Below are 15,918 nucleotides of genomic sequence, written 5' to 3'. Positions count from 1 at the left end.
GCCAGGAAGCCACGGTGAGTCTGACTTTCCCTGCCCCCACTTTGCCACCTTCCTCTGTGGTCCCTCCCAGACCCCCCTATGCTCTTGGTTTCCCCGCCTTCTGATTTCTCTGGACCTTCACCTCTTCCGGGAGCCAGTGGTAAGACACCACTTCACCTGTGACCAGCAGGTGCACTCTCTGAGGCCCCAAGGGAAGGGGCTGTGCTCCACCTCCCTGCCCCATTTGTTCTGTGTATGCTCCTACAAGAACACTCAGCTCTTGCCTTCAAGTGGCATTTTTCAACTCTGCTGGAGCCAGTTTCCAGGAGGAGCAGGCACGGTTATGTGGGCAATGGAAGGTGTGAAGGCTGTGCTGCCTGCACCTGGCTCACCTGGTGGCCTCGGCCTGGAAGGAGCCAGAGGCAGAGGCCCCAGCCCCAGGGACTGGGGATGAGTTTGTGTGTGCGGAGAGCTGCCGGGCCCTGTAGGAGGCCATGGAGAAGGTGAAGGTGAGTGAGTCCTGCCATGGGCCAAGAAAAGTGGGGGTGGGGCAGGACAGGTCACTCCCGTGATGTGACCCCATTATTTTGGCTCCAGAGCGGCTTTATGGACCTCCCGAGGGAGAAGGTGGACGGGAAGCAGCAGGTGGAGAATCTAGAGCTTGGATTCATCCAGCTCTCTGGAGCGACAGATGGCATGAGTGAGCAGGAGGCCAGGGCATGGGCACGGGGAGCTGCAGGGCCTTCAGAGGGGCCCCAGTGTCTGAGCCCTGTCCTCTCACAGGAGAGCACATCATAGTATATGAGAGCCAGGGTGCAGGGCCAAACACGCGGCACCAAGAGGAGGAAGCCAGCAGGCTGGCCCAGAACGAGGAGGAGATGAAGGTAGAGGGTGTGCAACATCTCTGCGGGGGTGGGGGTGAGGGTGGCTGCTGGCGCCAGCTCAGGCGTGGCAACTGAGCACCCCTCCCTTCAGGTGAAGCTGCTGGAGCTGCAAGATATGGTGTTGCTGGTTGTGGGCGACCACGAGGGGCATGACAAATTCCTCCCTGCTGCCCAGAACCGTGTTGATGAGCCTGCTCCAGGGGCTCCAGCCCCCCAGGAACTTGCGGCTGCTGAGGAGCAGGGTGGTGAGTAGAGCCCTCAGGTGGGGTGGGCAGGCCGGAGCAGGGGAGGCTCGCAGTGTACTCAGACCACTGCCTCCCTCTCTCCGAAGATTTTCACAACAGCGTGGAGCCTGCACTGGCAGAGGCCAGGGAGGGTTCTCCCCGTGACAACCCCACTGCACAGAAGATCCTGCAGCTGCTTGCTGTAATGCAGGACACCCAGGAGCACCCAGGCTTGGCCACCAAACCCTGCGTGCCATTCTTTTACCGGGCAGCCAAGAACAGAGAGATAAACATCATCATCATCTGAGAGTTGGTCAAGAAATTTAAAAACAACAACAACAAAAAGTTATGGGGTTAATCCCTACACATTTCATCTACTTCATTGGAATGTTAGAGCCCCTCATGTTTATTTATGTTTCTAATTTACAGTTTAAATTTCTTTGTGAAAAGTTAAGGGAGAGTGGGTCTTTCCCTGAGTTCACTCTGGCATCCTTTAGCGGTTTTGGTTTTAATTTGCTAATTGTAGGTCATTAGCTCACATATCGAGTTTGCCCTTACATGGTGGGAGTTCAAACACACAAAGACCCACTATTTGCACAAAACTATTCTTGCTGGTTTGGAATAGGCTGCCATGCTTTTTGAATGTTATTGCAGCATGGATATTCATTACAGAATTCAGATAAAATCTGCTTATATTCTGCTATTATGTTTGATCGAATCCTAATCACAGTGAGCTCTTCATTAGCTCGATATGTGGTTTGCCCTCAAGTGCGCACTGTTTCTTACTTTGTAATATGCCACTGTAAGTACTGACTGGCATTTAGAGTTGTTTATAGGCAGAGAACTGGAAACAGCTTTTCCCTGTTTTCTGTGTATTGGGGATGGGAGTCATAACATTTTGGGGAACTTTTTAAATCTCACAGAAGAGGACAGTGGCCTGCTCTGGCAGCTGTGGGCAGGATAGAGTGTGTTTCATCTGTTCTGGTGCCAGGAATGAGCGCCGTACTATGGTAGTTCACTTAGGATTTGTATGTGCTCTGGGCTCATGAAGATATTGCATCATGAGCTGCAGCTGTTGGACTCTTTCTCAATGACCTAAAAGGGATTATTTCTGAAGAAATGAAAGGCTCCCATCATTGACTGTGGATGTGGAAAATCTTTTCTAGCTTAGAGCCTTCATATCCACAATACATTTTAACGTCAGAGTTCATGTTACCTGTTTTAATCACATGATGACATGTCCCAGTACACACAAGGGCACTGGTTGGCATTCTTCTTAATGTATTTAGTGAAGATCATAAGAAACCCTTTCAGAGTTTAAATGTCCCTGGAACAGGCATACAGACTCTAGTCAAGAATGAATTTGAGTGAAGGAAAGCTGTGTGACACCTGGCATTCCTCTATGTTCATGGAGCTTCTTTGAGGCTAGAAGATTTTACCACCTAGACCTCTCTGGCTATTACCTATTCTTCAGCCACATTGACTAATCTGACATAGGAATTTACTTCTTTTCCTTGAAAGGAAAACACTTTTAAAATAATAACAACCATTATTATAAACCAATATATGTGAGAGTACTTGGTTGAAATGAAAAGGTGTTTTATAGACATTATTATATTACATTTGAAAATTGCCGGGCGCGGTGGCTCAAGCCTGTAATCCCAGCACTTTGGGAGGCTGAGACGGGCGGATCACGAGGTCAGGAGATCGAGACCATCCTGGCTAACATGGTGAAACCCCGTCTCTACTAAAAATACAAAAACTAGCCGGGCGAGGTGGCGGGCGCCTGTAGTCCCAGCTACTCCGGAGGCCGAGGCAGGAGAATGGCATAAACCCGGGAGGCAGAGCTTGCAGTGAGCTGAGATCCGGCCACTGCACTCCAGTCCGGGCGACAGAGCGAGACTCCGCCTCAAAAAAAAAAAAAAAAAAAAAAGAAAATCAAGGGGAAGTTTATGCAACTTAAAATGTTTACAAGCTGCAGTGCAATCTACTGTTTGTGAAGGTCAAAGTATTATGAGGAAAAGTATCTATACAATCACAGAGTTATGTTTCCTCACAAAGTTCTTTATGAAGAGTGAAATATGTTTTTATACCTCTCAGTTTCAGTTAGAGGCATATTTTGTGCCATATTTATGTTCATGTGCCTATACATGATGAATGAATTATTTCAGTCATACATTGCATTGCCTAAATCATAACTTTATGATGCTTCGGAAAGAATCAACAGCTAAAATTTCATGAAGTTCTAATGCCTGTGTTCTGAAATACGTCACATTATTCGGATGTAGGGAGAGATGTATGTGCGCTCACTGGGATGGGCATTTCTGCTTACTAGACTATCCATTTTTTGCATTTGGCATCTTCATGTTACTTTTATAAATATGACATTAATAGGAGAGCAATAATACCATTTTGCAGATGGAATAACAGATTTGCCTGCATTCAATGAAAGAGTGCAAATATTAAGTCCTTGTGAGTTCAACTGACTTCCAAATCGTATGAATTTATCAATGTATTAGATAAACCCAGTTTCAGAATGATAAAGAAAAACTGTTAGACCAACTAATGTGGCTAACTAACAGTAGTACGATTTCTAGCCCAAGGGTTTAAAATGGACTTAAAATCCTGTTCTTGCCTTTTATTTTCTGAACTTGCCACTTTTTAGCATTCTTTGAGTTCAATTTAAAGACAGTTTAAGTCCATTTTAGACCCTTGGGCTAGAAATGAAACCACTGTTAATTAGCCTCCTTGTTTGGTCTAACAGTTTTTCTCTATAATTCTGAAACTGGGTTTACCTGATACATTGATAAATTATTTCAAAGGTATTTTTATAGTTCAAATCACTTCACTTTTACCCTGATACATATAAATGACTGGGAATGACCTTCAGATGGCGTTTAGCATCTGTAACCAATCTGACAATAATGTGTTCATCAGGTACCTATGGATGAAATCACACACTGGCATGTTGAAGCTGAATGTCAGTCTGGAAAAGAAATGTACTGTAGTAACTGAAATACCACTCTTTGTGTAGATATTTTGTCATATTTAAGAAAAATTAAATAGAATGCAGATTGTATGACAATAACTTTAAGTCTTTCTTCAAAGTGCATGCGGTCCTTTGCAATGCCTCATTCAGCCAAGTATTTGTTCTCTTCCTCATTCAGTATAAGGCAGCTTTCAATTTGCTGAGAAGGCAACATTAGAAGGTTAGAGTTTATCAGAAACATAGAATCTTAAAGTGTGAGTTCAACTGAATAAATTTGAATTTCTGTAGGAAGTAAAGGATTAAAAACCTACTTAAACATTGCAATATATAATCATTTTTAAAGTATTTGATTAAACCTGACAGGTTTTCCAGAAATGAAAAAAAAAATCAGTTCTAAAATCAAAGCTGATATTTAGATAATATGAAAATGTAAATCAGCCCTATCCACAAGATAGTTTCTCTAAAACTTTATCTGAGAGAGTCATTTTAAAAGAATAAAACTATTCAAAAATGTAACTGCTATCTTAAGTTTTGAAATAAGTTAAAGCATCTTAAAATATGAATACTGCAGTTTAAAAGAAAGCAACTGGGGGAAGGAAAAGGAGAGAAAGAAATGCCAATTCCAATGCAAAGCTTTATTTGCCAAGTTTTCTTAGAATGACTTTTACCAATTTATGAATTCCTGTCAACAGAATGTGTAATGGAAATACTGAAACCCTGTTGCCTAAAGTGCCATTATTGACTGCTACTGTAATGTAATAAATTAGGAAATTGTTGCAAAGTGATGTTTTTGCCTTAAAATTTTGTGTGTCTCAAAAACTATGGTGTTAAAGGTATTGAGACTATGCAAATATTGGGTACACCTGGCATGAGGTCATCAGCTTTTACTTTTACAAAATTGTAACTATGCAAGTGTGTTTATTAAAAGAACACAAACTAAAAAGAAGTTATGGGGTAAAAAAGTTGTGGGATGAAATAGTTATGGGATAAAAAGTGTTGTGGAAAACTTATAGCAAAAAAAGTTGTGAAAAAAAGTAGAATAAAGTTTTATGAAAAGTTTTTAAAAAGCATTATGAAAAATAAGTTATGGGATTAAAAACTAAATCATGGGATAAAAATAAAAATAAAAGCAGGCCCCTGTCAGCATAAGCCTGGAGAAGTGGGGCTGGAGTCTCTGCCCCCACCATGTACCAACCACCCCTTCTCAGTCACCCCTTTACCATTAGGGTAGCAAGACAAGACCCTTGTCTAATGGCTGAGAGATAAACAGACCCTTTGCCACCTTGACCAGGGCTGAGTCCTTAAATTTCTGGACGGTGATGTTTGTTGTTGAAGAGCCAGAGGCTGGTGGAGCTGGTTTGTTTGGAGGAGTCCTGATGGCCTCCCTACTTTCATCAAAGCAACTTTTCCCTCAGGCGGGACTCCCATCTTCTTACTGAGAGAGGCAGCTGAGGTGGGACAGTGGAGCCAACCGTAGAGCAGGCGAGAGCTCGGGCTGCTGGGGTGGCCCCCCTTCCCCAGTGTACGTATAGTATCTGTGTAACATTTTGTATATTCCGAAGGGTAGGGCCACCTCCTGCATCGTACCTAGTGGAGGTTGGAGCTGGCATATGAGGAGGAGGTTCTAAGCATTTGCGGCTGGGAAACTTATTTATTGATAGCTTAGGAAAGAGGAAGGAGGCTCTTGGGGTTTTGGCTCCCTGGTGATGCTACTCCCATTTATTTTGCTTTTCATTTTGGAATAAATGGATTTATTCATACTGCTTGGCCTGGTGGGTTCCCATTTCCCTCACTGGGTCCTAGAGATTGTGCCACTAAATGAGGAGCCCCAGAGTGTCTGAGGATGCCCAGCTGGGCTATTGGGGACCTTCCAGGCCTGTGACCTGTATGCTGCCTGGTGACACCTGGTGGATTTCATGGGGGTGCCATGATGCCTGTGGGGCACAGTCAGGCCCTGACAGCCAACAGGCTCAGAAGCCTCATCTAGCGGTGGCTTGAAAGGCAGATACCAGCCACCCAGGCATCTTCCATTCCATTCCCCTGCCTCCGTCGCCTGTCTGCACCTGGTGGCCTGTTCTGTCTGTCCCTCCAGAGTGCTGGCTGCCCCCCAGGCTCCTCCAGGCTGAGTTCATGACCCTGCCCCCTAGTGGCCAGAGCCGGCTCCACAGGATAACAGCCAGCTAAGCTCTAGGGGCTTTCCAGGAAAAGCGTCCCTTGGAAAGGGTGTGGCCTTTACATCGCTCCCAACAGCACCCTAGAAATGGCTTGGCCTTTTCCCTTCCTGGGCTCCACAGAGAACACAGACAGCAAAGGACACATTCCCCGTCATCCAGAAATGGGTTTCTCAGCCAAGGGACAGCAGGACTGGTAGAGACTGTCAGGCCACACGGCTGCCTACACCGCGCCCCCATGCTTGGTGGGGGGTGGGATGGATGGTGGGGGCTGGCTGTCCACAGGCCGGGCGTGACAGGGAGGCTCGCTGGAGGTGGTGCACTTTCGAGGGGCAATGTCAGGGGACAGCTTTCTCTTGTTGGGCCACAAGACTCCACAAGGACAGCACGGTGACTGATTCCCAGCGCTAGAGGCGAGGCAGCTGGCCATGTGTAGGGGTGTGTGTGTGTGTGTGTGTGTGCACATATATCTATATATATGAGTATTTATAAATATTTATAGAACAGGGCAGGGCGTGCCACAGAAGGGGCACAAGTTTTCAGCATTGGTCACACCTGGATGTGTCAGCTCAGCACTACAACAGACTAAGTCACAGATGAAGGGGGCTGGCTTTGGGCTGGGGAGCCACTGTCAAGTCACAGGACACTAGCCCAGGCAGGCTTGGAAAGGGAGGCCTCCGAGAAGAGGAGGATCTGTTTAAAGGTCGAAGTGGGGCTGGGGCTCTCAGGTCCGGATGAACTTGCCTGACCCGATCAGCTGGCAGTTGGAGAGAAGCAGAGAGAAAACAGGAGAGAGAAAAGTGAGCAGAGAGCAGGTGAGGCAAGCGCAGAGCACGGGCGTGCTGCGGCAGCTGTGGGAGGGCCACGGAGGGGAGGGCGCAGGTGCAGGTGTGGCAAGGTTCCTGGAAAAGAGGGGCTGGAAGGGAAAGGGGAGGAAGAAGATGGGAGGAACTGGAGCTTCACAGGTAGTGCCTGGGGGCTGCGGTGGCCCTCCCCAGCCCCCACACGCTGACCTGACCCACAGCACCCAGGCAGTGCACCCACTGTTCAGACCAATGCTCAGCCCCCTCAGGCTTCCCTCTTCTCTGGTCACCCTCCCTTCCAACCCACTGGCCCAGGGCCACTTCTTGTATTGGGGAGCCCCACCCAACAGCCACCAGGTCTGATAGAGAAGGAACACTGCTTGACCCAGGATGCTGAAGTTAAAAGGGATGGATGACTGAAGTAAGTGCCAGAGGCCCCTCTGGGTGGTAAGAAAGCCCAGGACCCTCTGAAAGGACCCTGGGGGAGGCAGGGAGGGCATATGTCACTGGTCATAGACTTAAAAGTCTAAGAGGGGAGCCTCAGCTGGTTGCAGGGGGCTGCAGGTCATGTAGGTGAGGCTGGGCCCTTCCTGCTGGGAAAAGCAGAAGAGGGAGAGTCCTTGGCAGGGGATGTGGGTGGGCTCGCTAGGCGGAGCTCAGCTGAGCCAGCAGGGACTGTGGGCCCCTTGGCTGAATAGCACAGGTGACCCCTAGGAGCAACAGGCCAAGGTGCGTGAGCCTGGGAGGGAGGGAAGGGGGCTGTGTGTCCCTGCCTGGCCTGTGAGGTATGTTGTGGGATGACCATACGTATGGGACTCTCAAGATTTTATCCTAGATCACCACTGGATTGCCGATAGATAGAGGAGGTGGGACCCTGACTATCACCCCTGCTCTGCAGTGGATTTGGCACTCAGCACTCCCAGGCTGGGAGCTGGATACCCTGCCCTGGCAGCATGACTTAGACTGTGCAACAGGTACGGCGTGCCCAGGATGATGTTCCTAGGCCTCTGCCCGCTTCAGAGTCCAGCCCCACACACAACCCCCTCCAAGTTCCCAGCCCCTACTCCATAAAACGCAAGCTCTCTGCCCTCTCTGATGAGAACAACCATGTCAGCCAGCTTGGGCACAGAGCCTGTTCCAAGAGCCCACAGGCTCAGCCATGGAGTCTGGGGGGCTTTGGGGCTGTGGGCGCCAGCCCTGGTACCTGCATCTGGCTGGGACGCTCTGCATCTGCAGCCAGGAGTCGTCCATGGGCCCCTGTGGGAGTGCTGATTGTGGTCATGACCACTGTGCCTACTCTGCTGACTCCTCCATCAGCATGTTCTTGTCCCCACGCAAGTACAGATTGGCCAGCAGCTCTGAGAAGATGAACTCCTTGGTCTGAGAGTGGGCAAAGAGGGAAGGAGGTTGGGACCTGATGCCTGTGCCACCCTGGCCACCCCATCAGGCCCTGCTGGGACTGTGTGCTGGACTTGGAGCCCTGAGTATGGCTTTTCAGACGCAGCTTCTACACCACTTAGACTCGAAGACCCACCTCCCCACCACCTTTTCTCACTCAGATGGGGACACTGAGTTCCAGAGGAAATTCACCTGCCCAAGGTCACAGATCTGGGAGGGGACCCAGGACCTATCATGCCACCAGGACACCTGTCTACTCAGTTTTTAATTTTTGGAGACAGGATCTCATTCTGTTGCCAGGCTGGAGTACAGTGAGTGAAATCACTGCTCACTGAAGCCTCAACCTCCTGTGCTCAAAGTGATCCTCTAACATTAGCCTGTTGAGTAGCTAGGACTACAGGCACATGCCACCACCAGACCCAGCTATTTTTAAAATTTTTTTGTAGAGACCAGGTCTCATTATGTTGCCCAGGCTGGTCTCAAACTCCTGGGCTCAAGCAATCCTTCTGCCTTGGCCTCCCAAAGTGCTGGGATTAGAGGCATGGGCCACTGTGCCCAGTCCCGTTATAGTTCTATGGGACAGCTCTGGTCTGGACTGTGCCCCTCTCCCTGGACCTGGTCTCATAGGGCTGGTTGGCACCTCCCCCAGGCCAACACGGTCACCTGCATCACCAGTGCCACAGGAGCCCCCTGCCCCCATGAGGCGGTGCATGCACGTTGTTGATCATGAGGTGCATGGTGGTCTCGGGCATGAGACCAACCAGGAGGTCCCACATGGTCTTGTTGACAATGGCCACATAGGAGTCCACCAGGCTCTGGGTGGTCTCCATTTGCCACTCCAGCTGTGGCTCCATGGAGTGCATGAAACTGTCAGAGCCATTCTCCTTGGCCTTGCTGGCCTGTCATGGAAAACACAAGGGCATCAGGGTGGCCACGTCATGCAGCCAGGCTCCAGGCACCCCCAGGATCTCAGCCCCTCGAAGGGTACCTGGAACATTGAGGCACAGGGAGAAGCAACTGGTCAGAACACACACCCAGCTCCCCACACACTCTAGAGGGTTTCAGGTCTCTGCCTCTCAGGACCCCAGACTCCCTTGATTCAGCCTTGTCTTAGTTCTGACTCTAGTACCCAGAATTTGCCTCCATTTCCCAATCTAGAAATTGGAAAAGAACATCTCCAGGTCCCTTGCTTGAAGACCTGGCCAAGGCAAGAGAAGGGCACACTCACTTTCCCCTTGTCCTGGGAGGCCCACGCACCAACATTGCCACCACCGCTGCCACCTGGGAGCACAGCCAAAGTAGACACTCACAGGAAAAGGGGAAAGGTTGAGTGAACCTGGGACACTGCACCCCAACTTTAATGTGTTGATGAATTCTATTTGTTAAGATTTTGTGGAGGATTTTTGCATCAATATTCATCAGTGATATTGGCCTGTAGTTCTCTGTTTTGGATGTATCTTTGGTTTTGGTATCAGGGTAATGCTGGCCTTGTAGAATGAGTTTGGAATAGTTGGTTAAGTTCTCTAGTTTTGGAATAGTTTGGGTAAGGTTGGTATGAATTCTTCTTTAAATGTTTGGTAGAATTCAGCAGTGAAGCACCAGGTCCTAGACTTTTCTTTGCTGGGAGACTTTATTACTACTCGATCTCATTATTTCTTATTGGTCTGTTCAGGTTTTGGATTTCATCATGGTTCAATCTTGGTAGGCTGGATGTGTCTAGAAATGTATCGATTTTTAGTAGGTTTTCCTATTTCTTTGCATACAGTTGCTTATAATATCCACTAGTGTTCCTGTGAATTTTTGGGGTATCAGTTGTAATGTTTCCTTTTTCCTCTTTGATTTTATTCACTTGGGTCTTTCTTTTTGTCTTAGTCTTAATTAGGCTAAAAGTTTGTCAATGTTGTTTATCTTTTCCAAAAACCAACTTTTCATTTCATTGATGCTTTTGATTGTTTTCTTCATTTCAATTCTGTTTATATTTCTTCTCTGATCTTTATTATTTCTTTTCTTCTACTAATTTTGGGTTTGATTAGCTCTTGCTTTTCTATTTCTTTAAGATGCATTGTTAGGTTGTTTATTTGATGCTTTTCTACTTTTTAAAAGTAGGTGTCTATAGCCATAAAGTTCCCCTTAGTACTGCTTTTGTAATATCCCATAGGTTCTGCCATGTTGTGTTTCCACTATCATTTAAGAAATGTTTCAGTTTCCTTCTTGATTTCTTCATTGACCCACTGGTCATTCCAGGGCATATTATTTCATCTCCATGTGTTTGTATAGTTTCCAACATTTCTCTTGTTATTAACTTCTAGTTTTATTCCATTGTGATCAGAGAAGATATTTGATATTATTTCATTTTTTTCTAATGTTTTAAGATGTGTCGTGTGACCTAAGATATGGTCTATCCTTGAGAATGATCCATGTGCTGAGGAAAAAAATGTGTATTCTGTAGCCCAAGGGAGAAGACACCTGCCCCACTCTGCTGCAACACACAGCGCTCTGCTCAGGGATGCGGCAGTGGTGTGCTCTCGTTACACAAGGGGCTCTCTGTCGGGGAGGAAACAGAGTCTGTTCTGTAGTGTTTGACATTTTCTGTGGTGCAAATATTCCATGGCTGATTTCAAGCTGCCACCGTCTTCTCAGTCTGGGCTTATTTGTACCCACCCTTGGGAAGGCTTTCCAGGTATTTGAAAGGATGTGGGTGTTGTGATCTAAACTGTATCTTTCTTAGGGGACACTCCAAGCCCAGTTATGCTATGGTTCTCGCAGACTTATAGAGGAACTGCCTTGGTGGTCTCGGATAAGATCTAGAAGAATTATCTGGGCTACCAGGCAGTAGAGACTCTTATTCTCTACCTGAAATTTTTCTTCAAAAAACCATCTGTCTGTCTGTCTGTCTGTCTGTCTCTCTCTCTCTCTCTCTCTCTGCTGAGCCACTTGGAGCTGGGGGTGGGCTGACACAACATCCCTATGGCCACCACCACTGGGACTGTACTGGGTCAGACCTAAAGCCAGCAAAGCACTGGGTCTCACTCAAGGCCCACTGTCAACACTACCTGGCTATTTCCTATGTTCACTCGAGGCCCTGGCAACCTAGTCAGCAGGTGGCAAAGCCAGCCAGACTTGTGTCTTTCCCTTCAGGGCAATGAGTTTCCTGAGGCCTTGGTGGGTCCAGAGATGCTGTCTGAGAGCCAGGGACTAGAGTCAAAAACCTTAGAAATTTACCTGGTGCTTTATTCTAAGGTGGCTGAGCTGACACTGAAACCATGAGACAAAGTCCTTCCCGCTCTGCCTTTCCCTTTCCACAGGCAGAGGAGCCTCACCGTGTGGCCACCACCACAGGCCCACAGGGAGTGCTGCCAGGCTACTGTTGATGTTTACTTAGGGCCCAAGGGCTCTTAAGTCACTTGTGGTGAATGCTTCCGGGCCGGGGACTCACTCTTCAGGGCAGTGGGCTCCCCTGTGGCCCAGGGCAGGCCCAGAAATGCTCTCTAATAGCCAAGGCCTAAAGTCAGTGACCACAAGATCCCATTTGGTGCTCTCTACTGCATTGTGGCCAGGCAGGTACCTAAGTTGCAAAACAAAGTCCCTTTTATCTTTCCCTCTGCTTTTCTCAAGCAGAAGAAATCTCTCACCACAGCCACCATAGCTGGGAATGTGCTGGGTCTCAGCTGAAGCCAGCCACCTCGCAGTGGGAATGATTGGTAGAGACTACTATGCAGCCATCTTGCTCTGCCCCTCCTCCCTCACTTCACTTTACCTCCTAAGCGCCCTGTTTCCAATACAATCACATAGAGGGTTAGGGCTCCAAGTATGAATTTTGGGGAGACACAATTCAGCCTATAGCATTTGGACTTGGGGAGAGAGAGGGAAAGAACATGCACAGGAAGGTCACAGTGTAAGCAGCAGTATGGAGGTGGGAAAGTTCAGCTCATGGATAGAAAAAATTGATCCAATTAGGCAGGGCCCACAGGGAGATGTGGTGGAGTGGTGAGAGGTGGGCTGGTGAGAGGTGGGCCACATCAGAAAGAACCTTGAATGCCAGGCTGAGGTGGGAGGCATTTCCTGTTGTGTAGAAGGTGCCATGAGGTTGTGGGGAGGGTAACATGATGAAAGGATATTTGGGAGGATGGAAGTGGCATCAGTGATGGCTGGGGGTAAAGAGTAAACAAAGCTGGAGGCCAGGAAACTGGACACATGGCCCAGAGTTCAGGCTTAGGCTGTTCAAAGGTAGTTTCCACACTGAGTTCCAATGTGGATCTAAGTATGCAGGGGGTAGATAATTTTAAAAAGCAAAACCATTCCCTTCCCATTACCACACAGTTTCCCAGCTGAGCTCATCACCAGAGTCTTACAAATCATATAATCAATCTGCCCCAAACTCTGTCCCTAGGAGCTGTGAGCCCTTGTCCAGCTGTAGCCCTGGGACACTGCAGCCTGAGCAGGACTGCACCTGTTCCCTCCCAGGAGCCTCATCTCTGGCCAGGCTTTGGCTTCAAATGCCCTCAGCTTTGGCTTCAAAATCTGTTGGGTCAGATTCGTGACAGCTCTGGCCTTCTTCAGTTTAGGGATTTTTAAATAGTTTTTTCAAGCAGGCAGTAGATCAACTTTGCTTGCTTACCTCTAAGAACTGGCTACAACTCACAGAAATCTGTTATACTCATAGTTATGGCTTGATTACACAGAAAGGATACAGATTAAAATCAGCCAGGGGATGAAAGGCGTAGGGCTGAGTCCAGGAGGGCACCAGGCACGGAGTGTCCATTATCCCTTCCCCATGCAGTCAGAGTGCATTACCCTCCCGGCTTTGCTATGTGCCAATACACATGGAGTATTCCCAGCCAATGAGGCTCCCTCAAGCCTCAGTGTTCAGGATTTTTACTGGAACTTCATCACAGAGGCATGCTTGATTGTCCACGTGGCTGCTCTCAGTTTCTAGTCTCCAGTCCTTCCAGGAATGACCTAAAGCCCAGACTCTAAATCACATAGTCGTTTTTCCTGGCTAGTCCCCACCCTAAATCTCATTATTAGACCATCCACCATGAGCCAAGATCCCCAGGCAAAGATATCAGGTATTACATGTTGATGGTTGCCTCCCAGGAGTCTAGGACAAAGGCCAGACCTCTTTTTGGTCAAGGTTAATTTTTTTTTTTCTTCACTATACAACATGCCATAGTTCTTTTCTCTGTTTTGTCTTCAAAATAACCCTAATTGGTGGGTAAGGATGTTTGTTATTATAAACAAGATCTCAAGAGGGAAGATGCTTGGGCAAGGTTGCACAGTCGATCCTGGACTCATGGTACAAGACCCTTTTCACTCTGAGAGGCCCAAGTCCTGAGAAGAAAATGGAAACAAGGTGTGTATGTGTGTGTATGCACATGTGTGTTTGTGTGTGTAAATGTATTTCTAATGAATATGGGTGGATATGTGTATGTCTCTGTGTGTGTGTATACATGTGGATGTCTGTGTGTCTATGTGTGTGTTTGTGTGTGTGTGTGTATACAGTGGTGCATACCTGTAATGCCAGCTACTCACAGGCAGACAGGGGAAGATCACTTGAACCCAGGAGTTTGAGAGAGAGAGAATGTTTCAATGATCTGTTTCTTGCATTAGAAGGAAAAACCTGGGGCTGGGCATAAAGAGACAAAGCACAGCATAAAGAGGCAGAGAAATGTCTAATAAAAACAAGTGACCAAGAATTAATTAGTTCATCTATAAAGAAATGTAGCACTGTAGCAGCAGATTAAAACTGGAAGATAATTTCCTCTAGAACCCTGATAATCTTTGTGAGAAAACTCTTGGCCACATATGTTAATTGCCAAAACTCACAGGGCCCTGTGCAACAGAACTGAGGAGTAAAACCATCTTTTTAAAACTCACTATGCTACAAGCGGCATTCAACTGTTTCTCAACCAAGACTTCACAAACCTATCTCCAGCTTCCAGATGGTGAGGGAAGGTGTGATGAGATTTTACAATAAATTGTGCCTGTCCCTGAGCCCATCTCCTCCTATTGAAGAGAAGGAAAATGAGGTGAGTACATTACAGCCCTGCTGACAAAAGTCACAAGAGAAGCAAATAATTATTATTAAAACCAGAGAGTCCTATAATTTATTCACAAATGCCACATGTTCTATATTAGATCTTCCATTTCAATTTATTTGTATTCTTTGAAGCAAATTTATAAGATTCAGATTATTCACAAAATGCTCCCAAGTGAAGAAAACACTTTAATCACAGGAAGTATCATGTTACACAATATGGTGTGGTGGTGAACGGTGCAGGCTCTAAAACCAGAAAACACAGGTTCAAGTCCTGGCTCTACCACCTTGGGAAAGTTACATGCTCTTGCTGTGCCTCCATTTCCCCATCTAAAATGTGGGGATGACAATAGTGTCTATTTCACAGAGTTGTTTTGATGAAAATAACATATGTAAAGCACTTTGAACAGCAGTTAGTGCTATGTAAGTGTTTGCTATAGTTATTTTAACATTTCAGATTATAAATATCTACCCTGTTACTCAGATAACAAGAGCCCCTAAGCTGATAACATGATGAAGAGCTTTTGGGTTTCTTAATTTCCATCAGTTTTGTGAGGGAAAAAATACCACATGAAGAAGAGCAACTAAGCAGGTGTGAGAAGGAAGCTTGGCTTAAGATTGGGGGTCTTGGGTTTATTAGGCTTTTGTCTTCTAAAAATATCCTAAGCTCCATTGATAAGAAGATGTTTAATATCAATCTTCCTAAAAATGACCAATAGACCCCATAAGATGCTGAGTTAGAGACAAAAATAGAAGGGTAATAAATGAAATATGGAAAACTACACAACCAGAAAAATAAACAACTACCAGTACCCAAAACATGGCTAACTCTCACAGGATTATGTTGAATGAAACAAGCCAGCCACAAACACGCACATAATGAATGATTCCATTTCTATGAAGTTCAAGAACAGGCGCAACTAATCCATGGTGACAGAGGTCAGCATCCTGGTTAACTTTGAGGGAACAGCAACTGAGAGGGGGCAAGCGGGAGCCCTCTGTGCTGATGGGAACATTCTGTATCTTGAGCTGAGTGGTGGTCACATGAGTGTGCACATATGTAAATACTATGGAGTTGATGGGGTGTGGTGCCTCACACCTGTAATCCCAGCACTTTGGGAGGCTGAGGCAGGTGGGTCACTTGAGGTCAGGAGTTCGAGAATAGCCTGGCCAACATGGTGCAACCCCATCTCTACTACACTACAAAAATTAGCCAGGCGTGGTGGCAGACACCTGTAATCCCAGCTACTCTGGAGGCTGAGGCAGGAGAATTGTTTGAGCCTGGGAGACATAGTTTTCACTGAGCCAAGATGGCGCCACTGCACTCCAGTCTGGGCAACAGAGAGAGACTCCATCTCAAAAATAAAAAAAAAAAAAGTACAGAGTTGTAACTTAAGGTATATGCACCTCACGTGATACTGTCTTAGTCCATT

General features: G+C 46.9%; 2 protein-coding genes across 2 annotated transcripts in view; one reads left to right on the top strand and one right to left on the bottom strand.

The window, feature by feature from the left end:
- The first annotated feature begins 473 nt into the window (after positions 1–473).
- On the top strand, positions 474–1,394 carry LOC113220213 (golgin subfamily A member 6B-like). The gene is made up of 5 exons (XM_026448990.1): positions 474–488; positions 577–679; positions 763–863; positions 955–1,108; positions 1,195–1,394. Exons 1-5 carry the CDS (start codon positions 474–476, stop codon positions 1,392–1,394), a joined length of 573 nt encoding a protein of 190 aa, XP_026304775.1.
- A 2,858-nt stretch (positions 1,395–4,252) lies between these two features.
- PML (promyelocytic leukemia) overlaps positions 4,253–15,918 on the bottom strand; it is a 551,773-nt gene continuing 540,107 nt past the window's right edge. Inside the window, exon 11 of the mRNA XM_031935786.1 lies at positions 4,253–4,275. Coding sequence (XP_031791646.1) covers positions 4,268–4,275 — 8 coding nt within the window. The 3' untranslated portion in view covers positions 4,253–4,267. The remainder of the gene's footprint in view (positions 4,276–15,918) is intronic.

Source organism: Piliocolobus tephrosceles, chromosome 6 (assembly GCF_002776525.5).
Source record: "Piliocolobus tephrosceles isolate RC106 chromosome 6, ASM277652v3, whole genome shotgun sequence".
In the NCBI taxonomy this organism is placed as follows: Eukaryota; Metazoa; Chordata; class Mammalia; order Primates; family Cercopithecidae; genus Piliocolobus; species Piliocolobus tephrosceles.
The sequence above is the reverse complement of the archived record's forward strand: the minus strand, read 5'-3'. Positions and strand labels throughout refer to the sequence as shown.